Below are 26,499 nucleotides of genomic sequence, written 5' to 3' on the forward strand. Positions count from 1 at the left end.
TTCTTCAAGAAAATAATAGAATTGGTCTAATACCAGGGCTCGACATTAAGGCTTGTCCGCTAGTCCGGGACAAGTGGATTTTTTGTAGGGCAAGTGGAAGAGAACTTTGCTTGTCCCACTGGACAAGTTAAAACTCAAACAAAATAAAATGCTATGTTACTTCACGTTATGTTCCAATCATTACGTCTATTTTACCAATTTAATTTGACCGAATTCTGCATTAGCAAAACACAAAATAAGTGGCTTCGTCCCAAGATCTCTACAGACCGTGCAGCTAATTTAATGCTAAACACTTGAACGGGGCCTTATTACTTGAAAGAGGAATTATTTACTGTGTCATCTCAGTTACACTATCAGGGCTTTAAAAAACTGTGACTTGCTCAAGTAGGCAAATGGCTAGTAGAACATAATATAATAATAATAATTTCATAATAAATTCAGTAAATCAAGCAACGCTGTAAGACCCAGTGAAATGTTATACAGCTAACGTTAGCTAGCATCGCTACGACATTGGCTAACTCTACTTTGGTAGGCTATCCTCAGTATTTGCAAGCTATCTAAACTTATACTGTATCTGAAATAAAACAAATAGCCCCAAGACAAGCTTTCACATGTGTTCGCGTGTCTATGTTGCTTCACTTCGTGGGCCTGCACCTTGTCCATTACTGTTTACATTGTTAGCAGGACTACTTGGTTGGCTGTCTTCTCAGCGTGAGAAGTACAAGGTTTGGCGTGAGAACCTGTGAGCAGGGGCGATTCTAGGATCAGACCTCTAGGGGTGCTCAGCCCCCAATTAGAATGTGACATGAATACAGTGCCTCGCAAAAGTGCTAAACCCCCTTGCTAATATAAATCCCTAATTTCACTTGATAACAATTAATAGATGTGTGTATTATTATTCAAAATATTGAATGTATGAAAAAAAAAAACTAAGGATGTCCCTTTCTTCATGAACTACCAGCATCAAATGATAATAAAGAATAATATATTTTTGTATTTATTATTTTTTTAGGGGTGCTTGAGCACCCATAAAAAGGGTCTAAAATCGCCATTGATGTATAGCCTACTTTACAGTTGAATATTAGCAGATATTTAACTATGTACATTTAACCAATACAAATGCTACTAACGCTTGCTAGGTACATCACTGCCGACGCTAGCTAACTAGAAACGTCAACACAATTATTTTTTTAAATAAAATGATACATCTTTACCCGGACAAGTGAATTTTGTGTATGGACAAGTGAAACGTTAATGTACTTGTCCAAAGGACAAGTGCCTCAAAAAGTTAATGTCGAGCCCTGTAATACTATCTTTTCCAGTACTTTACTAATAAATGGAAGGTTTGATATTGGTCTGCAAGTAGACTGTTATCCAATTTGGGTTTCTTTGATAGGGGCTTGCTTTACAACAGCTGTTTTGAAGGCATCTGGGAAGACGCCAGTTCTAAGGGATGTGTTTATAATCTCTAGCACCGGACCTGAGACACTATCAAACACTCGCTTAAAGAATGTTGTGGGTATAGGATCAATATCCAGTGTTTCCCACAGATTAGAAAGCTATTTGTGGCAGGGGGTGTTTCATATCAGACCGGGGGGGGGGGGGTGGTTCGAAATAATTCACAAAATCAACAACAACTAACAACTATGAACAAATAATTTCTGCATAAGCAGGTAGCAACGCTAGTGCTAAATAATGATTTAACTGGTCGGCTCCATGACACCGGGTAAGTAGCTAGCTTCTGAGACTTCTCACCAAAAGAATAAAGGGGAACCTTCGATTAAGACATGTCCGTAGGTACCTAGCGAAAAGTAGCTTCGGCATTAATGCTGAAGGCTCGCTGATATAGCTGTCGGTTTTACTAGAACGGCGTAGGTATGCATCGTTGCTAACGTGTGCTGACATTGTGACTGTGTGTATCTGAGAAAGACGCGTGAGTGACAGACAGAGGGAGAGCAGGGAAAGGAAATGCAGCTGAACGAATAGACTAATTATTTGTTTGTAAATATTCTGGATGCGCGTGCAATGTGGTTGCAGAAAACCTGGAAAGGATAGCATTTTAAATGGCAATAGGACCTCACGGATTATACAAATAGTTAGATTTAAAAAGACCAAAAAGGTTGAGGAGGACAGTCTGTAAGAGAAAAATCGATTACCCATTCATCTGTCACATTACAATTTTTATTTGGGTCACGAAAGTCTTGAAATTTGAGTGAGAATGTCGCCCGGTACAGACAGCATAGTCGAGCGGAAACCACGTCTTCACGTCATGTCACAAAGTTTATAATTTTACAGTTTTACAGTCAATTCTACATCTAAAAAGTCGAACAGGGCAGCTTTCAAGAGATATGGGAATTCTGCTTTTAGCCAGCTGGTCCGATTATTTTTTCAGATTTGTTTAAATTGGCAGTGAGCCTACGTCCCCGTTACACTGTTTTGACGTTAGCCTCTGTCAGACTTGCTCACTGGCAGTGTTCACAATGTTGTATTTCACTCCATTCTACACCAAAAACGTCAGGGAGGACTGCTTAATGTAGATACGAGCCTGAAGAAGATAGCCAGAATCTCGGATTTCTTTAACCGAGCCTGTTTCATTCGTCATTTGCCTGAGAAAGCGACCTCCGTTAGCCAGGCTAGTTTTGCCCGATCACTTGGTCAGGCTATTTAAGGGTATCGGGGTCAAGTGACTTTTGTGCATAGAAAAGTGAAACGTAAATGTATTTGTCCAAAGGCCAAGAGCCTCAAAAAGTTAATATCAAGCCCTGCAATCCAGTGGCCAGAGATATATGATGACCTGATCGACACTCCAAGTGTAATAGACCGGGGAGATGTTCGTCTTTTGCAACTGACATACGCAGTTGAGCCTGCTTGACAGTTGTGTGACGTAGGGTGATAATTGGTCTATACGCAGTTTTTTTTACCTAAATAGTGTTTACATTTTTTTTGTATGAAACGCAATATGTGGCAGCCGGTGTTGATTCCGTGGTACACCGCCACAAATTAGATGTGTGGGAAACACTAATATCTGAGATTGTGGAGTTAGATTCGCTGACGATTTTGGAAAGTTCACTTAGTGTGATACATGTAAATGTGCTCATGGTTATGTTGCAGAATTTACTGTTGTCAGTTTCAACCACACTATTAATAATACTAGTTCTTATCAAAGTTATTTTGTTCTTGAAGAACAAAGCAAGCTTTTCACATTTAACTGCTGAGGATGGAGGGGGGGCAGGGACAGTGTTTAGCAGCTGGTCAATGGTGGAGAAAAGAACTCTCTTTAATAATTCTGTAATAATGTTGGATAAATATTCTCTCCTTGCTAGACGGATGGTTTTGTTATAGGTGGTTAGTGTATCTTTGTAGATATAGTAGTGGATAGTGATCTTTGTTTTCCTCAATTTTCTCTGCTGCACAGCATTTTTTCGTTTCACAAAAAAAAGAATTCTCAGCCATGGGGGGGTTCTGCTTGTTCTTTTTGGTTTTCAGTGGTGCAATAGAGTCTAACACAGATAATAGTGCATCATTAAGGTTCTCTACCATTTCATTCATAGAGCATTCATGATTAGTTGGCTCATATACAGCAAATTGCTCAGAAAATGTCATCTTAGCTCTATCGTCTAGATGTCTTCTTTGGACTAAGAATTCTTTTGTGGTTTTTGTTAGGATAATTTCCACATTAAAAAGTATACAATGATGGTCTGAAAGGGGCAGATCAGTTATTGAAATATAATTGTTGTTTAGTCCAGTTGTTATTACTAGATCTAGTGTGTTTCCATGCCGGTATGTTGGGTCTTATGTGTTGAGTTAAATCGAGACTGTCGAGGAGAGTTAAGAGTTCTCAATAGTTCTTGGGTCTACTTTTTTATTTACTTGGATATTTAAGTCTCCGTTTAAAACTACTTGTCATATCTAGTGACACATATTGATAATAGTGGAGAATTCTTCTATGAATATTGGCGAGTGCTTGGGTGGCCGATATATTATAACAAAAAGTATTGATTCAGTTTTGAGCTCTATAGCAAGATATTCAATTGATGTCAATTCACCTAGCTCAGTGATTTTGAACAACAGTTTAGATGAGAAAATAGCTGCGGCGACTCCCCCTTTTTTTGATTTCCTAGAAACTTGGTGAAAGCTGTAATCAGGCGGACACGCTTCTATCAAAGTTGCTGTTGCCGTGTCATTGTTTAGCCAGGTTTCTGTTAGACAGATGCAGTCTAAGTTGTTTTCTTTGACCAGGGGCCCGTTCTCCGTACGTCGCTTATTACATCCGAGATCAAATTACACATCCAAGATGAAATCATCTTGCTAATCATGATCTGGCTAATTTGGTTCTTCGAACACCCATGTTGTTTAAAATTAGTATAGCTGGATTGAGTTATGCGTTGGTCTAAAAGGGAGTATGTATCGATAGTAGAAAACTTGATCAGCAAGCTGCTATTGGCTGCTAGTGATCTAACATTTAGAAGAGCCAGTTTCATCTGTGGGGTATTAACAGATAAAACAGGGATTGATAATTTTGTAGGAAGAATATGGATAGTTGTGAAACTTCTAACACGAGTTTCAGGTTTGTAACCATGCATTTTACCATGCCATTTGCTGTTTGTGATGATGACCGGAATGTCAAATGAAATAACATGGTTGCTGTCCTAGTGTAGCTTTTCTTTGGGAAAGTCTATATCACTGAGCTGTTCCATCACAAGGGAACATGGTCAAGACAACTTGCTTAAGTGGGGGGGTTGTTCCATGTCAGACCGGGGGTGATTTTAGCCACTGGGGGTGGTTTTAGTCGCCTAGTGTCCTTAACCTCCTGGGGTGGGGGTAGGGCAATTAATTCAAATCCATTTTTCTTAAAGGAATTTGATGTAGCATACAATGTTTTCACCTACTGTGACTTTTAGGTCCGCTACTTGGAGAACACTGGCAGCTGCTTTTAGAGCACTAGTGTGGTTTGCACTATTCTGAAGATAAAGGTGCAGGTCTTAAAAGTGCTTTCTGAAAGTTTTCATGTATGGCACACCCTCTGCTGCATCTTGACATGCCAGGGCCAGGTGATGAGCAGCACAGTGCACCAACACTTATCCTGGCCAGGTGTCGGTCAACAATTTTGCTGTGCCTGTTTTGTTTCTGTTTTCCTAAAATAAAAATAAATTAAAAAGTTTTAGATTAAGGCAACCTATTCCTTATTTTCGACATTAACTTAACTGTCCTTTTCATTCATTCACTATACCGGTCATCACTGCTGCTCCATCTTTGGCCTTGGCCCTCGGTCCTGAGGCCAGAGGCGTTGTTAGACAAAACTCTACTGGGGCACAGGCCCCTATTCATATCCCTTTTTTTCTTTCAATCTTGGTGCGCACAATGCACTACTGGGCTATAGAAACTCCCCTTGCTTAACCAACTATAAAACAGTTCAGGGACGCAAGTTTGATACCAGCTTTTTCAATAGTCAGGGTTCGTACGGTCATGGAAAAGTCATGGAATTTTTAAATGGGAATTTCCAGGCCTGGAAAAGTACTTGAAAAAAATTAAATCCCAAAAGTTTTGGAAAAGTCATGGAAAGTTGTTATAATCATATTTTCATGTTGTTCATTTACGCTGAGTTTTAAATAATTCACATGCGTTTAAAAGAAATGCGTTCAAAATATAAGCAGGCACACGCTCTCATACCAACTGAAAAGTTAGATGGCCATAGCAACAGTAACTCAGAGAAGCGCGAGGGATAATTCAAAATGCCAGGAAAGTGTAGCTTTAACGATGCTTGGCTACAAATGGAAAGATACATTAAACAGACAAAGACCCGGGACGAGCAAAATGTCGGTTGTGTGGTGGAAAATCATTCGACATTTCAAACATGGGAGAGGCGGCATTAACCAGCCATTCCAAAGGTAGCAAACATCAGAGCGCTGCTGCTAGCAAAGCTACAGCAGCCTGGTGATGGGTGCTGCTAGCAAAGCTACAGCAGCACCCATCACCGGCTTTCTCACCACAGCGAGGTCCACTGCTACGCCTACTAGCAGCAGGGGTCGATGCTGTGACAAAAAATGAAGTCCTAACTGCGGAGGTAATGTGGGCTGAAGGGGCTTATTTTCCCGACTATGACCGGCGTTCTATACATAATGCCGCTTATTACACGGCTACTTGCCAAAAAAACAACTTAACACAGTGTGTCTTTTTACAATTTATTTGTTACCGTTCTTAGTGTTGATCAGCAGAAAAATAGTTTGACGTTGAACTTCATAGACGTTGAACATTCTTTAGGCTTCAAATCAGCTGACGTTGCTAAGCAACGGAGTACGCTGGGGTTGAAAAGTTACCGGACTGCTTGCGGAGTGCTACAAAAGATGTGAATCTGAGGCAAAAAGGCCACTTCCATTGACAGCGGTCAAATATGCATAGCAAAGTTCAAATGTAAAAAAATTGTTCACCGAAGAACGTTGGGAAGCCCCATTTAGGTGAATGGAGCATTCTACAGTATTACGAACAGCCGTGTAATACAACTTTTTAACGTATACACCAACATTTCACAAAAAGTTTGGTCATGGAAATTTGGTTTAAAGTCATGGAAAAGGCATGGAAAAGTCATGGAAATCCGTTGGTCAAAATGTGTATGAACCCTGAATAGTTAATGTGCACATTTTTTTCGCATTCATTTGAGCGCAAATACTGTTTTTTTTTTTTTAGCTTCATGTAATATTGTTTTTATGTTTTAGTCAAAATATGATGATTGGTAGGCCTATCATTTAGAAACTTTCTTTAGTTTTGTAATGTTTTCTTTGCCTACCTCAATTCTGACTTGTGTGCCAAGTCACCTTGATTTCTGTGTGCGTGCTGCAGTGGCTATTTGGCAAGCTCAGAAGAGGGCTGACATGAAATTCTGCGGGCATCGGTTTGTGTTTTCAGTAAAAAAAAAAAGATTTTACAAGCGTTGATTGGGATACTGCGTTTTTTTTTTTTTTTCTTCAGAATTATCAAACCAAATGAATGCACTGACTAAGAAAGTAAATTGTTAAAACTCAAATTTTAGATTTTACTGGGGCACAGCAGATTATACTGGGGCACGTGCCCCAGTAAAATGGGTCTAGAGATACCCCTGCCTGAGACAATTATTTTGTTATAATGACCTGCTTCACAGCTTCTGCAATAGTTCTGGCTGTGCCATCTGGAATGGATACAAGATCCAGGAATTGACAGAACTGCTGTCCTTCCTTTTCTGTATACCTGAAATATTTACGAAAAACTATTTGTCTAATCCTGGTTTTGTTACACATGCAGGTTGTCATCATGACCCATTTAAAAATGTATAATAAGGTGACTGCCACTGTACCTGACATGGATATCTAATTGTTTTGTCACAGAGATGTCTGTGGACTCATCAATTTCCAAGCCTTTGATGTTCTAATGGCTTTAAAAAGGGGTCCTCAACCACTTCACCCACAATCTGTAGCATTTTGTCCACAATCCTCTGGGACCTGTAGTTGGTCCTTTGATCAATCTAGGAAAACATATTCTTAAACGATAGCTCCATGACAGCTAGTGTACACTGTAATGAAATAATTTTTTACCTTCAATTTGGCAAAATATTCGCAGCCGAGGAGGGCTGCCAGATCCAGCAATGTGCGATTTCATGCTTTACCAGCCAGTAAAAACATTTAAAGCCGCCAATTATGGCATTTTGATCCACATTCAAAATGGGCTGAAATGGCTCACTGATGGGCAGACCTAATAAACAAATATTCAATTAGGGCTGCAACTAACGATTATTTTAATAATCGATTAATCTGTTGATTCTTTTTTCGATTAATCGATGAATCGGATAAAATAAAAATTAAAAAGCTTTACTTTCCAACTCTATATTCAGAAACAGAACTGACATTGCAATTCACAGTGCATAAAAGAAAAGTGTAACAAAGAATTCACAGTGCTAACAGGTTGCTCCTTGAACATACCTGAGCTGTTAAAGTAATAATTAAAAATAAAAAAAACTAATGGACCAACACTAAAAACATACACATGTATGCTTTACATCTGCCAAATATTTAGGCTTTTTGGTGTTTAAAGGGACTGAGCTGTCAGAACAATAAATAATTCAGTTTTTTTTTTTTTGTTAATAAAATTCAGACAGTTTTTGAACTTTTTGACATTTGTTTGAACGTCAGAACGTCTCTACACTACACTCACAGACGCGAACACTCAAACTCTCACTCACAAACTCTTACACTCAGTCACAGACACACACACTCAATCTCTCTCACTCCTTTTGTTCAGACACTTTGCATTGCAATGCAAAAATGTGAGCATGTCCACATGCTCCTGGCTCAGACTCGCTCGTTTCTTGGAGGCTATGTTTCCTGCTGCAGAAAACAACCTCTCAGATGGTGTTGAGGTGGCAGGGATACATAGGTAAGACTTGGCTAGCCTGGCCAACATGGGATATCTGTCATTGTTAGCCTTCCACCACAGTAATGGGTTTTCTTCCTTGGCAAGGCTCTTTTTTCCAAAGTATGTGAAGACTTCGTTCCTCACTTGGGTGTGAACATCCTCAGCTTCACCTGCTCTATCCACTTCACTATCAGAACCAAGGAGTGAGTCAAGTAGAGTGGCTTGAGGTGTTGATTCAGAAGCTGTAGTAACAGTGGAGGTAACACTGCCACTGTCATGCTGCCGCACATCCATCTTCCTTCTCTCTTCAAGTGCCATTGTTTGGACTTTAGTTTGAACATGTAGGACTTCGTCAGGTGAAAGAAACTTCAGTTTCCTAAACCTTGGGTCAAGGAGCATTCCAAGAATTACTGTGTTTGGTGCTCCATCTGAGAAAGCAGTCTCCCTTTTCCATCTCTCCTGCAACTGATAGAGCAACCAGTAGCTGAAAGTGACTTATACACTGTCACTTTCAGCTACTGGTTGCTCTATCAGTAACTTGCACTACTGTACCTCACTGTACCTCGCCAACAGGCTCCTGTATGGTCATTGACATAGTCACTGATCTGCGAATTTGCACTATTGTACTGTACTCCACTTGGGTTAGAATAGGTTATAGGGTTGAAACAGGTTTTTTGTGCATTTAGGGTTAGTATAGTGTACTATCTATTGTTATCTGTAATTTAGGAAGTTTTAGTATTAGGGTTAGTATAGTCGATATTTATTGCTCTCTGTATATTTAGGAAGTTTCACTTATTTAAGCTCAGCATTGATGTAAATTGTGTTCCGTGTACTTATGTTATGTTATGCCAGGTGTTTGCGTTGTCTTGTCTTAAGAATTTCAGTGCCCAGTCTAACCTTGTGTTGTTCTGTGTACCTGACAAATAAAAGACTTGAACTTGAACAACTGCTGCACAGCAGTGAGTTGGAAAGCCCGCAGCGGGGCTGACTCAAAGGCAGCACTCTCGGTGGACTTCAACAGCCCCTTCACAAGTGGAGGTATTGCAGATATTGTTGCATATTTCTGTCCACTCATGAACACAGTGACACATTCAAAAGGCTTGAGGACTGTTGAAAGCTCTTCCAGCAGGCTCCACTGGTCTGTTCAGATCCAGGAACCTTTTGCCTCTCTGTGTGACAGAGCTGTCGGACAGTGTTGCCGTTACAGGCCATCTTTGCTCAAGCAATCGGCTTATCATATAGAATGTGCTATTCCACCTTGTGCTTATGTTTTGAACAAGGCTGTGCTCAGGTGTGGCCATTTGTTGTTGTTTCTCTCTGAGCTTACTGCTGGCTAGCTCGCTTTTCTTAAAATGTTCTACCAGACATCTTGCAGCCCCAACAGCTTTTTCAATGCTTGGATGCTTCAAAGCAGCATTGATCACAAGTTGCAAAGTATGGCCAGTGCAACGGACAGAGGACCACCCATGCTTCTCCAGGATTTTTGCCGCAGCCACAATATTAGCACCATTGTCATCGACTATGGCAATGATTTTGCTAGAAGGAATTTCAAATCTGGCTACTACCTGCTCCAACCACTCTGCAATGTTAGATGCAGTATGTCTGTCCTGCAGTGGCATGGTGGTGAGGCAGATTGACTGCATGTCCCAGTCATCTGTGATGTAGTGGCATGTAACGCCAAGGTAGGCTTCAGTGGCTACACTTGTCCATACATCAATGGTGAGAGCAAGTTTGCTGTTGTTGGCGTTTATTGCAGTCTTCACTTCCCTGAATGTCTCTTCATATTTTCTCTCCATGAACTTTGTGAAGTGAGTCCTGTAGGGCAGAGTGTAACCAGGGTTCAAGGTGTGGATCATTTTAGTGAAGCCGTCATCATCAACCATCGACAGAGGCTTCATGTCAGTGACGAGCATGTTGAGGATACTATCCGTCAAGATAGCGGCTTGCTGTGGTGTACATGATGCATTTCCCGTCAAGAAGCCTCTCATGGTTTGTTGTTTTTTTCTGGAATCAAAAAGATAGTATGAGTATGTAATAGCACAATTTACATCAACTCAATACATACAGGCTACTAGTTGTGTAAAGGTAAGTAACCCAAAGAGCAGATACAGACAAGACACACACAGCCAAGTTCACTTGAAGCTTATTCATTATATTATGACATTCATTATATTATGACCATCATTGTAGTAAGTGAAAGTTAGGTTAACTTATGCACCACATTTAAACAAAGCTTAAGATGACCAAGTGCTATAAATAACTTAAAATTAAATTAAAAAGTACAACACAGACAAACATATTTGTCAACAGATTGAAAAATTAATGGGCCAAAAAAGGCGAGTGAATATGTGTCTTTAGTCTTGCAAACAAGCGTTATACCACCCCTGCGTTACTACTGTTATTATAATGAGCTAACGCTAACTTGTCATGCTTGTCAAGCTGGATAACAAGTAAACACCAGCACCAGAAGAGCTACAGGAGAGCTACGATCCTCACTTCAAAAAGGAACACAAGTAGAATTCTGTAGTGACTTACACTACTGTTGAACCTTCCTCCTCTTCAAGGACTCCAACATGTTTTCGTTTTAGGTGCTGAATCATCGCCGTGGTGCTCCCATGCCATGCCGTGTCGTTTTTGCAGATGTTAAAATTGACGGACCTGACTTTTTCGCTTTATTAAGCGTGAAATGTTCCCACACCTTGGAGGACTTTCGTCGTACAGTTTTTCTCGGCCTCCGCCATGTTTCAGAATGACGTTACGTTTTTTTTGCCCCGCTCTGCACCGCGTTCAACTATTTATTTTTATTTACGCTCGAAACTTCTCGTGCAAGTTATTGAGTGACGTAATAATCGTGCGACACAACGAATCGATAATGCAATTCGTTGCAAATGCTTTTAATAATCGATTTTAATCGATTCGTTGTTGCAGCCCTATATTCAATAAGCTGTCACTGTTTAGTTTAAATGTAATAATTAAATCACCTTAGTTTGTTATTCCTGAACAACTCAGAAACACTTACTTCGGCTTGATTGGGCTGCAATGTCCACACATGAAACATGATTTGTTGAGCTCAAGTGTGAGTCAAAGGCATCGCGCCTGTAGTTGGTGCCTATGAAAGGCCTTTGAGAGGGGCCACGTGATGTCCTTTGACGGTGCACCCTGCACAGTCTGCAAAACATCCCTATGAATAATGGAATTAATATAGCTTAGTTTTATATTTCAACATTTAATATAAAATTAATAATACTCGACTCACCATGTTCGGTGTGGTACAGCCACCCTGCATATTTAGAGTCCATAGCCCACTCAGGGTTCCACCCACTACCTCGGTGTGTAGAGGATTGCGGGTGATCCGGTGGTGGGGGAGGCGGTTCAGATGGTGAGGTAGGCCTGCTTCATCATACGAAGAACCCACAGTTTTTGGTTGTCTTTTTTGGTGTGTGTAAGATGCGAGAGAGAATCACGTGCAATCGTCACTTCACTTTTTATCCTCTCTTTTCTTTTGTAGTTTTTTTTGTTGCTTTTCCCGGACAGCTTTTTGACGCTCAGCATTGGACTTCCAACTTTTACCTATAAGTTAAACAGTAAAGTAAAAATGCAGTAACCTAGCATTTTTTGTGTATCAGTATGGCCTGGTAGGAACCCCATGGTAATAGTTACTGAAAATGAATCCTATTGAATAGCCATAATTCGTAGGGCAATCCTATTAAATAGCCATAATTCATAGGGTAATTAGGAAGTTCTAAAAGAAGGCCTTTAACTCATAATGTCATGTAACTAATATATATTGGCCTATGTTATCTGAGAAAGGAATATAATGGTCTCAGATGCTAATTTCAGGCTAGCTGTTCCTGTCCGGCCAGGGTCCTTGATATTACATATTAATATAACAGTATTCAATTCCACTTCACAGATTGTGTGCTGTTTTTAATAATATCTTACCGTTTTACCTATTGGTCTTCGTGGTAGGCGTTCAGCTTTAAGACATCTTCGACCAAAGCTGTCAACTCTACCTCAGCTTGATCGACAGGTAGCGCGAGCAAATTAAGTCTGATTTATACTTCTGCTTTTACGCACACGCACACGGGGAACGCCCTCTCTGTCAAGAAACGTCCTCTGTGTGTCCTCGCAGAGCCCTCGCAGAGCTCTGCGTGCGCCTCCTGATTTTCCTGACTATCCGTCTGTCCGTGCGTCTTTTTACGGATACCCCTTGGCTATGATTGGTCCGTATTAAGAACCGCTTGCGTCAGGGGTGGGGGCGGGGTTGCCGTGACCAACAAGAGAACAGAATCCTTTGACCGCCATTGTTGTAAGTTTTTACAACTCTTATTTCAGCTAAACAGTACATGTAAATCAGCATCTGAATTAAAATGTAACGAGAAATGGGCAGTGTAGTTGCTGAAAATGTGCTTATTTTATTGATGAAACGGTTAATTTGTAAATTTGCTCAGACTTTTCGATAACCTAGCTAGCATCGCATTGCAGCGCCATCTACTGTTCTGGCTGTGAATTGCTTTCAGCACGCAGAGCCGTCGGAGTAGTATAAATTCAACCAATCCGTCCGACTCCGTGCGTGCGTCTGTCCGTTAACGGAGACGCAGAAGTATAAATCGGCCTTTAGAGAGCGCCACCTTAAATGCCTAAACCAATCGAGTCCCTCACGCACTTTCGAGTTGCCTCTCTAGTAGGAAGTAAATACTATAAACACAGAGCAGGGACCGAGGTTATGGCGAAGACAGTTACGGCAAGATAATTAGGCTACTCGAAATGTCAGTGTCACTCGAGAAGATGTCGATCGTTGAAGATATGTTTCATGTTTGGTTTACCCATGATTGCGACTATAATCATCACTGGAATGTCCGTTTCACTGAAACACGTCGGTGAAAGGGGTTATAACAGCCATTATGCCAAAAAACATGATTGTCAGCTTTGCCGTTTCATTTGAGAACATTTACATTGTGTTGTGAACAGTGTATTGTGAATATCAACATTGTGTAGCGTTCGTAACGTCACGTCCACAACACATCAATGTTTTTAATGTAACAAAGGCGCAAGATTTGTTAATTAAACTGGCCATTGGTATAAATAAGCTTTGCACATAAACTTTGGATGTTGTAGCATCGCCACTGTTTGAATGGCATAAACTTATTCTACAAAACGCTACGGACGTGACTTGGCCATGGAACTCACTGACTCAAACAAAAGGCTTATGCATTTAAGGATTTGTGCATTTAACTCGAGCTGAGCCTACACAATGCTCTATCATTCCCTTGTCAATCAGGAAAATGCTAAATGGTAAAATTCTATTAAAGTCTATTTACCCCGTACTTGAAACGGTACAAAACGGCCATTTGAAAAATGTATTTCTGCATGAGTGAACAACTTGTATAGAGGGTTTTCACCGACGTCACGTTCTGGGCGGTAACCCGGATGCACGGCCATATTGGAGGCACTCGGTGTAAACAACTGAACGGAGTACAACCAAAGCACGTATATTCTATACTCTTTGGTACAACTGTAGCCATGTCTAAACAACCAAAATGGTCATTAAAACGCGTCCAAGATCCAAAGGCATATAGGGAAGGACTTGGACCACAAGAAAAGGGTCGATATTTTGAGAAATTAGGGTTTATTGGCGGTGCAGATCCCTACCAGTTAGCTCCATCTACTTGGATCCATGACGACCCGGTGATTCTGCCTTCAAAAAAACAATGACAGCCTTAAATTAACTGACAACATAAGTTATACGACTTAGCTCTACAGTTCTCAATGACGCACACACGCAATCTCAACTGCGCTGTGAAGCGCGTGTCCGTGCTGTCCTCTGATACTTTTTCTAACAATCACTGCTGATAGACGGCAAAAAATTTTGCACAGCCCCATTTCTGATACCGTGGCGGCAGAAATGTTGCCGTGGCGGACCGACACGGAAAAATCTAAATAGCCGAAGCACTGGTAAGGGTGACCTTTGCATTGAATTGCCCAATAACTTATCTGATCCAGTCTCTCTTCCCACTGCACAAACATCATAAAAACATAGTTCTGAAACATATTGCTGTTGTATCGGACCACCCTGGACTGCAACTTTTGTTGTGCGTAATCAAAAGAGTGAATGTAAGCACGTTAGCCTAATGAATTAACATGTTGATCAAATTCACACATACAGTGCCTTGAAAAGTATTGACCCCCTTGGTGTTTTTCCAATTTTTTTGCTTTACAACCTGGAATTAAAATAGATTTTTTGGGGGGGGGGTTTGTATCATTTGATTTACACAACATGCATACCACTTTGAAGATGCAAAATATTTTTTCTTGTGAAACAAACAAGAAATAAGACAAAAAAACGGAAAACTTCCGTCCGTCCGTCATCTGCCGCTTGTCCAGGGATCGGGTCGCGGGGGTAGCGACCTAAGCAGGGAGGCCCAGACTTCCCTCTCCCCGTCCACTTCCACCAGCTCTTCCTGGGGGACCCCGAGGCGTTCCCAGGCCAGCCGAGAGACATAGTCCCTCCAGCGTGTCCTGGGTCTTCCCCGGGGCCTCTTCCCAGTGGAACGTGCCCGGAACACCTCACCAGGGAGGCGTCCAGGAGGCATCCTAATCAGATGCCCGAGCCACCTCAGCTGGCTCCTCTCGACGTGGAGGAGCAGCGGTTCTACTCTGAGCCCCTCCCGGATGACCGAGCTTCTCATCCTATCTCTAAGGGAGAGCCTGGACACCCTGCGGAGCAAGCTCATTTCGGCCGCTTGTATTCGCGATCTCGTTCTTTCGGTCACTACCCATAGTTCGTGACCATAGGTGAGGGTAGGAACGTAGATCGACTGGTAAATAGAGAGCTTCGCCTGTCGACGTCGCGCTCCATTCTTCCCTCACTCGTGAACAAGACCCCGATATACTTGAACACCTCCGCTTGGTTCAGGATCTCCTCCCCGACCCGAAGATGGCACTCCACCCTTTTCCGGTCGATTACCATGGCCTCAGATTTTGAGGTGCTGATTCGCATCCCAGCCGCTTCACATTCGGTTGCGAACCGCTCCAGTGAGAGCTGAAGGTCACGGCCCGATGAAGCCAACATGACCACATCATCCGCAAAAAGCAGCGACCCGATCCTGAGGTCACCAAACCGGACCCCCTCAACACCCTGGCTGCGCCTAGAAATTCTGTCCATATGGGAAATGAACAGAATCGGTGACATAGGGCAGCCCTGGCGGAGTCCAACCCTCACCGGAAACAAGTTTGACTTACTACCGGCAATGCGGACCAAACTCTGGCACAGGTCGTACAGGGATCGGACAGCCCCGATCGGGGAATCCGGTACCCCGTACTCTCGGAGCACCCCCCACATGAGCCCCCGAGGGACACGGTCGAACGCCTTTTCCAAATCCACAAAACATGTTTAGACTGGTTGGGCGAACTCCCATGTACCCTCCAGGACTCGGCGGAGGGTATGAAGCTGGTCCACTGTTCCACGGCCAGGACGAAAACCACATTGCTCCTCCTGAATCCGAGGTTCGACAATCCGACGGACCCTCCTCTCCAGGACCCCTGAATAGGCTTTCCCAGGGAGGCTGAGGAGTGTGATCCCCCTAAAGTTGGAGCACATCCTCCGGTCCCCCTTTTTAAAGAGGGGAACCTCCACCCCGGTCTGCCAGTCCAGAGGCACTGTCCCCGATGTCCACGCGATGTTGCAGAGTCGTGTCAACCAAGACAGCCCTACAACATCCAGAGCCTTAAGGAACTCCGGGCGGACCTCATCCACCCCAGGGAACCTGCCACCGCGGAGCTTTTCAACCACCTCGGCGACCTCAGCCCCAGAGATAGAAGGGCCCCCCCCGATGTCCCCAGACTCTGCCTCCACGTCGGAAAGCGTGTTGGTGGAATTAAGGAGGTCTTCGAAGTATTCCTTCCACCGATCCAGGACGTCCCCCGTCGAGGTCAGCAGCGCACCATCCCCACCGTATACAGTGTTGACAGAGCACTGCTTCCCCCTCCTGAGCCGCCGGATGGTGGTCCAGAACCTTTTTGAAGCCGTTCGGAAGTCATTCTCCATGGCCTCGCCAAACTCCTCCCATGCCCGGGTTTTTGCCTCCGCGACCGCCAAAGCCGCGTTCCGCTTGGCCTGCCGGTACACATCAGCTGCCTCTGGAGTCCTACCAGCCAATAAAGTCCGATAGGCCTCCTTCTTCAGCTTGACGGCATCCCTCACCTCCGGAGTCCACCACCGGGTCCGGAATTACCGCCGCGACATGCACCGACCGCCTTGCGGCCGCCGCTCCGGTCAGCCGCTTCAACAATGGAGGCCCGGAACATGGCCAATTCGGACTCAATGTCCCCGGCTCCCCCCGAGACATGATCGAAGCTCTCCCGGAGGTGGGAGTTGAAGCTCCTTCTGACAGAGGGTTCCGCCAGCCGTTCCCAGCAGACATTCACATTACGTTTGGGCCTGCCAGGCCTGACCGGCGTCCTCCCCCACCATCGAAGCCACTCACCACCAGGTGGTGATCAGTTGACAGCTCCGCCCCTCTCCTCACCCGAGTGTCCAAGACATGCGGCCCCAAGTCCGACGACACCACTACAAAGTCGATCATCGAACTGAGACCTCGGGTGTCCTGGTGCCAGGTGTACATATGGACACCCTTATGCTAGAACATGGTGTTCGTTATGGACAAGCCGTGTCTAGCACAGAAGTCCAACAACAAAACACCACTCGGGTTCAGATCGGGGGGGCCGTTCCTCCCAATCACGCCCCTCCAGGTCTCACTGTCATTGCCCACATGAGCATTGAAGTCCCCCAGGAGGACGAGGGAATCCCTGGGAGGAGTGCTTTCCAGCACCCCCCCCAGAGACTCCAAAAAGGGTGGGTACTCTGAGCTGCCGTTTGGTGCCATAAGCACAAACGACAGTGAGGACCCGTCCCCCCACCCAAAGGCGGAGGGAGGCTACCCTCTCGTCCACCGGGGTGAACCCCAATGTACAGGCGCCGAACCGAGGTGAAACAAGTATTCCCACCCCAGCTCGACGCCTCTCACCAAGGGTAACTCCAGAGTGGAAGAGAGTCCAGCCCCTCTCAAGGAGACTGGTTCCGGAGCCTATGCTGTGCGTCGAGGCGAGGCCGACTATATCTAGCCGGAAACTCTCTACCTCGCGCACCAGCTCAGGCTCCTTTCCCTCCAGCGAGGTGACGTTCCACGTCCCGAAAGCTAGCTTCTGCAGCCGAGGATCGGACCGCCAAGGCCCCCGTCTGTCTCACACTGCACCCGACCCCCATGAACCCTCCTGCGGATGGTGAGCCCACTGGAAGAGGGTCCCACGTTGTCTCTTCGGGCTGTGCCCGACCGGGCCCCATGGGAAAAGGCCCGGCCACCAGGCGCTCGCCATCGAGCCCCACCCCCGGGCCTGGCTCCAGGGGGGGGGCCCTGGTGACCCGCTTCCGGGCAGGGGCAACTGAGAACCATTGTTGTTTTTCTTCATGGTTGGTTTTTTGAGCCACGCTTTGTCTGGTCTTTCACCTGGAACCTGTTTGCCTTGGGTGACCCTACCAGGGGCATAAAGCCCCCGACAACATAGCTTCCAGGATCACTAGGACACGCAAACCCCTCCACCGCGGTAAGGTGGTGACTCAAGGAGGTGCATAACTATTCACCCCCCAGTCGATACTTTGTAGAGCCACCTTTTGCAGCAATTACAGCTGCAAGTCTCTTGGGGTGTGTATCTATAAGCTTGGCACATCTAGCCACTGGGATTTGTGCCCATGCAAAGCCTTGAAGCCTTACCCAATTCAGATCAAAAGTCAAACATAATACCACAATATATTCATATTTGACACGTTTTTATAAGAGTACATCCAGGCGTTTTCTAAAAGGGCCTTTTGGAGACTCCAGAATGACCCTTCTCACCAAGGTCAATTTCTTAAATTAAAAAGGTATAATTGTTATCTCTAATGAAAGGTGGTACTTAGAACTATCATATATAACAGCTAAATCCCTCATTAGTATTACTGAAACACAAAAACTGAAGCATGAACACATTGGAGTGCTTAATCTGATTCCCAGGATTGGCACACAAAGAACACTGACATATTGCGCAATCGACTTTTATTTTGAAGGCTCCACAAAACCTGGCATATGGGGTATCGCCATTTACAGCTAGCGTTAAGCTACAAGGATAACTAGCTCATTTCAGAGCCAGTCGAAGCCAGTTAGAAAAAATTGTGTAGGGGGGGCAGGGGGGGGACGGGACGCACACACCTGGTTGGCTTTAGAGAGCTGTCACCGGGGCATGGAAGCTCCTATTGGATAAAACTTGGTGTCAATCGAAAGCTCTGAGTGTAGCGGCCATTTTAAGACTATCCTCGCGTTTGAACTCGACCCAGATCTCCTCCTATGAGCGATAGTAAGTCAGAGACTGAAAAAAAATATTTGACGAAGGAAGAATGAGGCAACAAGATCGTGGCTATGTGTGGATATAATTCATTGTTTGGACAACTACTCGACATGGTTTGATACTTTAGACCCTTGGGAATGTAAGCAGATGAGGTTTTGATGAGTTGTGTGCATACCTGGAACATTCCTAAGTAATCGTAGGTAAGTAAAACCTTTTTCTCTGGCATTGTTGAAGGAACGGTCACCGGACAAAGACGTTGACGGTACTTTCTGTTGCGAGTTGAGCTTGAATTGGTTTATTTCAATTGAAGCACAAGAATCGTTGCTTTCCAACGAGGTATCATATGTGTAGCAGTCTAAAAAATATATTTTTTGAATTGAGTGCGTTCTCACTGAGGGAGGGGGGCGCAGCATTTCTGGCTCGCCGGCGAGCCAAGGTTTCAGAAGAGGTTCAAGCTGCCATATGGCAGTGTGAGATCTGATTCCCGCTTGTGTCCTTATTCCTGAATTAACGAAATGTTCAACAGAAATAGTATATTATATTATTTAAGACAAATAAACCAACTCTAAAGGTGTTACTGTTTTCCCTTTCCTTAATCTGCGCTTTGTTTTGGTTTGGTATTTTGCACACAGCATGAGCACAATTGGCTGCAGAACTACAAACTCTGCCATAGCCTACTTTGTCGGTGTTATTAGTCAAAATGGCAAAGAAATCTGTGGTATGGCAGTATGCAATTAAAGTACATTTACAAAGTACCGGGTGACTCGAAAAACGTTGAATGCAAACTCTGCCAACAACGGTTAATTTTGTATAGTTCAACGTCGAATATGATGTAGCCTACCACCTGAAAAACGTAAGTTGGTATAGCCCTACTTCGCTCATGCTAACGTGCTGGGTTGAAAAATTTATATGCCTATTATAAGAATCACATCCAAATCGAATGACATTATCTTCTCCTACAACAAAATCTTTCTCTGTTGCTACGCTCCCCACTCAACTTCTACGTAAGTTTGCATGCTGCAAGTTTTCAGGCAGTGATAAGCTCGCTCTGATGATTTGCATGTTAAACAAACAATATTTTTAATTTGTTGTACATTGTAAGAGATACTAAATACCATCGGCATTCGGTTCCAACAGGACTGGTGATACGTGTCTTATTATTAGTAGGCTATTAGCGGCTGAATCTGAAATGTCCAGCAGCCATTGAGTCAGATCGCGAAAATGTTTGTATGTTTTTTATTTTATTTTTTAAGCGTTTCAAAGTTTGATTAGTCGATTTTCAGAAGTTTTAGTCGAGTCTTGGTCGACCAAAGAAAATCTTAGTCGGGGACAGCCGTACTGACCAGTTTCCCAGTCCCTGCCAATGAACAACATCCCCACAGTATGAACATTCCCACAGTATGACTCTGCCACCTGCATGCTTCACTGTGGGGATGGTGTTCTCGGGGTAATGAGAGGTGTTGGGTTTGCGCCAGACATAGCGTTTTCCTTGATAGCCAAAAAGCTTATTTTAGTCTCATCTGACCAGAGTACCTTCTTCCATATGTTTGGGGAGTCTCCCACATGCCTTTTGGCGAACACCAAACGTGTTTGCTTATTTTTTTCTTTTAGCAATGGCTTTTTTCTTGCCACTCTTCCATAACGCCCAGCTCTGTGGATCGTACGGCTTGAAGTGGTCCAATTAGACCCCGAAGCCATTTGTTTTGAGAATAATGGCTGGCTGATGAAGTTATTGGCAGGCTAGCCGGCTCAGCCAAAACCTAAATAGCTGCTGCAGCCGCCAAAATGTTAATAGCTACAAATGGCTGAAGCTGCCACTTCATGTCTACAGATGTGTATGTTATACTGATTTACTAGATCTCAATATTTCCAAGTTCTAAACAGTGTTTCCTCTAGGATTAGGATTTTTTTTTGCAGTGGGGGCAGGTCTGTCCGCCCTATCAACAGACATGCAATTTACTGTAGCTAGCAAGGGAAGAATACAAACAACGAAAATCACCAGTTAACTTAATTTAAATTAAAAATAACTACAGACTAATACAATAACAGGATTAAATAAACTGATAACGTCGGTTATACGATTTACCCTTCTTAAGGACGCACACACGCGATCTCAACATGAGGAAACACTGCTAAAAGAGTAGCCTACAAAAATACCGATAACTAGTCCTGACACAAAGACAAACGGCATTGTAGTCCTGACAAAACGCATTCATACTTCCAAAAACTGAAGATCTAACAAAAGTCTGAGTATCCAACGTAGAAATTAGTAAGTATGTGAGAACAACACAATTACCGTTTCTAGTTGTTCCCGCCATTTCAGCTCAGCGTGAGAGAAAAATGCATTCTTTCTTTTACTGTCTGTGTCTATGATCATCACTATAGGAAAACACGCAATTTTAATTGGTCATCAATTCACTGAGTCCTGTGTATCATAGCAACGAGCACAATAATGTGGCGAATCCGGTGTGCAACATTGATTTAGTTTATCATTTATTTTTCGTGTGTGTATGTCTCTATGTGATAGATAGAATTATTGTTTGATGCAAATAATTACAGCTGGCTCAGCCAAAAAATATCAGATGGCGGCTCAATTTGGCTGACAAAATTATTAGCTGGCTTTGGCTGAAACTTAAATGGCGCCGCTTATTGGCGCTTGGTGGCGGCTTCGGGGTCTAGGGCAGTGGAGCTTTGCAGCTTCTTCAGGGTTATCTTTGGTCTCTTTGTTGCCTCTCTAATCAAATCAAATGTATTTGTATAGCCCTTTTTACACGCAAGCATGTCAAGCATGTCAGAGGGCTTCACCCTGATCTATACTACAACTTTGTCCCTGACCTGTTTGGAGAGCTCTTTGGTCTTCATGGTGCCGCTTGCTTGGTGGTGTTGCAGACCCTGGGGCCTTTCAGAACGGTTGTATATGAGATCATGTGACCCTTAGATTGCACACAGGTAGACTTAATTTAACTAATAATGTGACTTCTGAAGTTAATTGGTTGCACCAGATCTTATTTAGAGGATTAAGAAGTTTGAGAGGATAAAAAAATGAAATAAATAATAATTTTGATTAAATATTAATTCAAGCATAAGAGGTACAAAGCTGAAAAGTATTAGCAGTCATAGCCTGAAACTGCTGAATTTGTTGATAGCTGAACGGTTTTAATAGCTGAAGATTTGAAGGCGTTGAAAGGTATCAAGGAAGAAATTGAAGAATAAGAATATGAAGAAGTTGCTGAAGCAGTATTCCAACAATTATCATATGGAATGAAAAGAGTGAGCATAGGAGTTAAGGGGGCCCCATGCCTGTCTTTGCCTGGGGCCCCCAAATCACTAAATCCGCCACTGATTCAACCCAAGTTGGTATCGCTCTCGAACTTGGTTAGAGTACTCAGCCAAGCTAGATGCATGTGTTGATGAAATTAATGGGTTGTATCTGCAACTTAGTGCTGCTCTCGCTCAACTCAATTATGTCTGTTTTCTACATTTTATATTGACACATTAGTGCTTCTTGTTAATGAAGTAGTATTCTGTTTTTGTCCATTTTTTCTTCAGGCCCTGTTTGTACTGTTCATTCTGGCATACATCCATATTGCCTTCTCCCGTTCACCTATCAACTGTCTGGAACATGTAAGGGAGAAATGGCCACGTGATGGTATTCTACGTGTAGAAATTCAACGCAACTCCAGCAGGGCACCTATATATCTGCAGTTCTATGAAATTGACAGTATTCAGGGTCTGGTGAAGGAACCTGAAGGAGAGGTGGAAAGAGAATTGCATGGCGGAGAAGCAGGTGGATTGGACCTGGCTGCTTTAAATCAGGAAGAGGGGGAAGATGATGAATTGACCCTGGAGATGTTTGACAACAGCTCAGTACAGGTAAGCTGCTTCACTTTTCTGATGGGGTAGGACAGGGGTGGGAAATTAATTTTCCCTAAGGGCCACATGAGAAATTGGGACCGTTGTGGCGGGCTGAACCAATAGGCTGAACTTAATTCTGTTCATGTACATGTTACATGTTACAATAAGGCTATGAAAATGTCAAGTGTCTTCTTTTTTTTACATACCTTTTAAACCTTCACAAAAATAAATAAGATGTATGTTAAAGACCAGCAATTGATTAACTTTATTCAAAAGCAATAAGTGCTTTTGATGTTTTCTTCAGTTCAGTTTTTCCTACTCAGTGAGAAAAATCCAGTCTGTCTTGATCTTGAACAAGTGCATCGAAGTCTGATTGAATGTCTGAGGTAGATATGCGAAGGACAGCTGACAGGTGATCGTCAGGGTCTCCAAGTCCAAGTCTTTTATTTGTCAGGTACACAGAACAACACAAGGTTAGACTGGGCACTGAAATTCTTAAGACAAGACAACGCAAGCACCTGGCATAACATAACATATAAGTACACAGAACATAATTTACATCTATGCTGAGCTTGAATAAGTGAAACTTCCTAAATATACAGATAGGAATAAATAATCGACTATACGAACCCTAATACTAAAACTTCCTAAATTACAGATAACAATAAATACTGTATACTAACCCTAAATGCACATAAAACCAGTTTCGACCCTATAACCTATTCTAACCTAAGTGTAGTACAGTACAGTACAATAGTGCAAATTTGCAGATCAGTGACTAAGTCAATGACCATACAGGGAACTGGTGGTGAGGTACAGTAGTGCAATGTTACTGATAGTGCAACCAATAGCTGAAAGTGACAGTGTATAAGTGACTAGTGTGCAGTAAATCAATGTCCATATCAGTGGCCCTTGGGTAGAAACTGTTGTCCAGTCTGCGTGTGCGTGACCGGATGCTGCGGCAACGCCTGCCAGAAAGCAACGGGGTAAAGAGACTGAAGGATGGGTGGTAACAGTCTCTTAGAATCCTGCCGGCTTTCCTGGGGCAACGTGTGTGGTAGGTGTCCTGTAGGGCTGGGAACTTCCTGCCGATGAGGAACTCAGCAGAACGGACCACACTTCGTAGGGCCTTGCGGTCCCTGTCTGTGCAGCTCCCATACCACACTGTAAGGCAACCAGTCAGAATGCTCTCTATAGTGCATCTGTAAAAGTTAGTGAGGATGACTGAGTCCATACCAAACTTTTTCAGTCTCCTCAGGAAGAAGAGGCGTTTACGCGCCGCTTTGACCACCTTGTCAGGGTTCCCACGGTACCTGGAAACTAGGGCTGGGTGGTCTGACGGTATATACCGTGCGATGGTAGAAATGTGTCTACCGGGAGAGATTTGGCTAAACCGTTTTAACCGCGGTATACTTTATACTATATTTTTGTATTACACGTGTCAATTAAATGTCTGGTTGTTGTATTGTATATAAGCCATCATATAAATCGCATTCTTGCGATATTTAGAATTGTAGTTTAACTTCTATTTGATTTGCTATTTTCGTTTGACCTGAAGCACATTTGCGTTGGTCTGACGGAATTTTCGATGTGGAGTGTATTTTGTCTAAGCGGACCACATTCATGCCAATGCTAATTACTTAACGTCACTGTGTCCAATCCCGACCGGTTTTTAGCTAACATTCTGATAAAATGCCACTTCAAATATTGATAAAAATGATTGTATCACGTTTTCAGCTGATGTACTTTATGTCTCGCGCTGTAAAATTGTTGTTGTAAAATTACACTGGTGGCGTTGCTAGCATTCTTGATCTAGGACAGGGGTCGGTAACCCAAAATGTTGAAAGAGCCATATTGGACCAAAAAACAATTCTGTCTGGAGCCGCAAACAAATTAAAATCCTAATATAAACCTTATAATGAAGGCAACACATGCTCTAAGTGTCTATATTAGCCTATTATCAAAATGATAAGTAGGCTACAAATACATAAGCATTAATTAAAAAAGCTAGCTAGCTTCCCTTACTTAGCAACATAGCATAACACTTGTAGCAATGCGACTTCCTGCTAGTGTTACTTGTTAGCCTGCTAACAACAATTTGAAACCATATGATAAAGTTTCCATAGTCGATAAGATAGATAGGTACTTTATTAACCCCCGAACGCAAATTATTGTGTCCAGGTAGACAGATAGCTAGAAAGCTCACGCAGTCCAGAAAATCTTTAATCGATAAGTTGGATATTGTAGCTACAGTAGCTACAGTTTGAGTCTTTTGTTTTTAACTCAAGTGTTGTCTCATATGAGGCAGTTGTTTTTGTTTGTAATAAATAAATAATAGTGTGATGATGTACGGTATGGTTATTTTGTACCATTTCTTAATTGAATTTACAGAACAATTAGTATACCGTGATATATACCGTAACCGGGATATCAAATGACTCATACCGTGATAGAAGATTTTGGCCATATCGCCCACCCCTACTGGAAACCATGGAAAACATGGAATTTATTTTTTCATTTTCCAGGTTTGGAAAAGTTATGGAAACTGAGCAAAAGTGAACACTTACATGGAAATTGAAACAGTTGTCCTGGAAAATGTTATTGGATGATGTGTAAAATAGTAATAAAATTAAACTATTGAGCACAGAATTAAGATGAGTTTATAAAACCCCTTTACATATGAACAGCTTTTACTGTAGATATAAATGGATAATCCCATGTTGTAGAGCATGCTCTTGGCATCCTCTATGGTATATTGGATGTTGTAATTTGTTGCAGGCAACCTGGTGATATGGACTTTAAAAGTGTAGTTTCGGATTGGTGGATGTCTGGAATAATAACCGGGAAACGTAGGGATGATACTGCTGAGTAGGGAGGATACTGATGAGTAGGGATGATACTGATGAGTAAAGATGTTACTGATGAGTAAAGATGTTACTGATGAAACTGATGAGTAGGGATGATACTGATGAGTAAAGATCTTACTGATGATTAGGGATGATACTGATGATACTGATGGGTAGGGATAATACTGATGAGTAAAGATGATTCTGATTTGTAGGGATGAAACTGATTAGTAAAGATGTTACTAATGATTAGGGATGATACTGATGAGTAAAGATGTTACTGATGATTAGGGATGATACTGATGAGAAAAGATGTTACTGATGATTAGGGATGATACTGATGAGTAGGGATGATACTGATGAGTAAAGATCTTACTGATGAGTAGGGATGATACTGATGAGTAAAGATCTTACTGATGATTAGGGATGATACTGATGGGTAGGGATAATACTGATGAGTAAAGATGATTCTGATGTGTAGGGATGATACTGATGAGTAAAGATGTTACTAATGATTAGGGATGATACTGATGAGTAAAGATGTTACTGATGATTAGGGATGAAACTGATGGGTAGGGATAATACTGATGAGTAAAGATGATTCTGATGTGTAGGGATGATACTGATGAGTAGGGATGATACTGGTGATTAGGGATGATACTGATGAGTAAAGATGTTACTGATGATTATTGATGATACTGATGAGTAAAGATGTTACTGATGATTAGGGATGATACTGATGAGTAGGGATGATACTGATGAGTAAACATGTTACTGATGATTAGGGATGATACTGATGATTAGGGATGATGCTGATGATTAGGGATGATACTGATAAGTAAAGATGTTACCGATGATTAGGGATGATTGTGATGATACTGATGAGTAGGGATAATACTGATGAGTAAAGATGATTCTGATGTGTAGGGATGATACTGATGAGTAGGGATGATACTGATGAGTAAACATGTTACTGATGATTAGGGATGATACTGATGATTAGGGATGATGCTTATGATTAGGGATGATACTGATA

At 42.7% G+C, this 26,499-nt stretch overlaps 1 protein-coding gene across 4 annotated transcripts in view; it reads left to right on the forward strand.

Annotated features, from left to right (window-relative positions):
- Positions 1–26,499, forward strand: part of tmem259 (transmembrane protein 259) — an 87,109-nt gene that overhangs the window by 2,579 nt on the left and 58,031 nt on the right. For 3 of the 4 annotated variants that reach the window (XM_047037211.1, XM_047037212.1, XM_047037207.1), the window contains exon 2: positions 22,312–22,635. The exons of the other annotated variant lie outside the window; for it this stretch is intronic. In XM_047037211.1, the coding sequence (XP_046893167.1) occupies positions 22,312–22,635 (324 nt within the window). The remainder of the gene's footprint in view (positions 1–22,311; positions 22,636–26,499) is intronic. 4 annotated transcript variants of the gene reach the window in all.

This window comes from Hypomesus transpacificus, chromosome 16, assembly GCF_021917145.1.
Source record: "Hypomesus transpacificus isolate Combined female chromosome 16, fHypTra1, whole genome shotgun sequence".
Classification (NCBI taxonomy): domain Eukaryota; kingdom Metazoa; phylum Chordata; class Actinopteri; order Osmeriformes; family Osmeridae; genus Hypomesus; species Hypomesus transpacificus.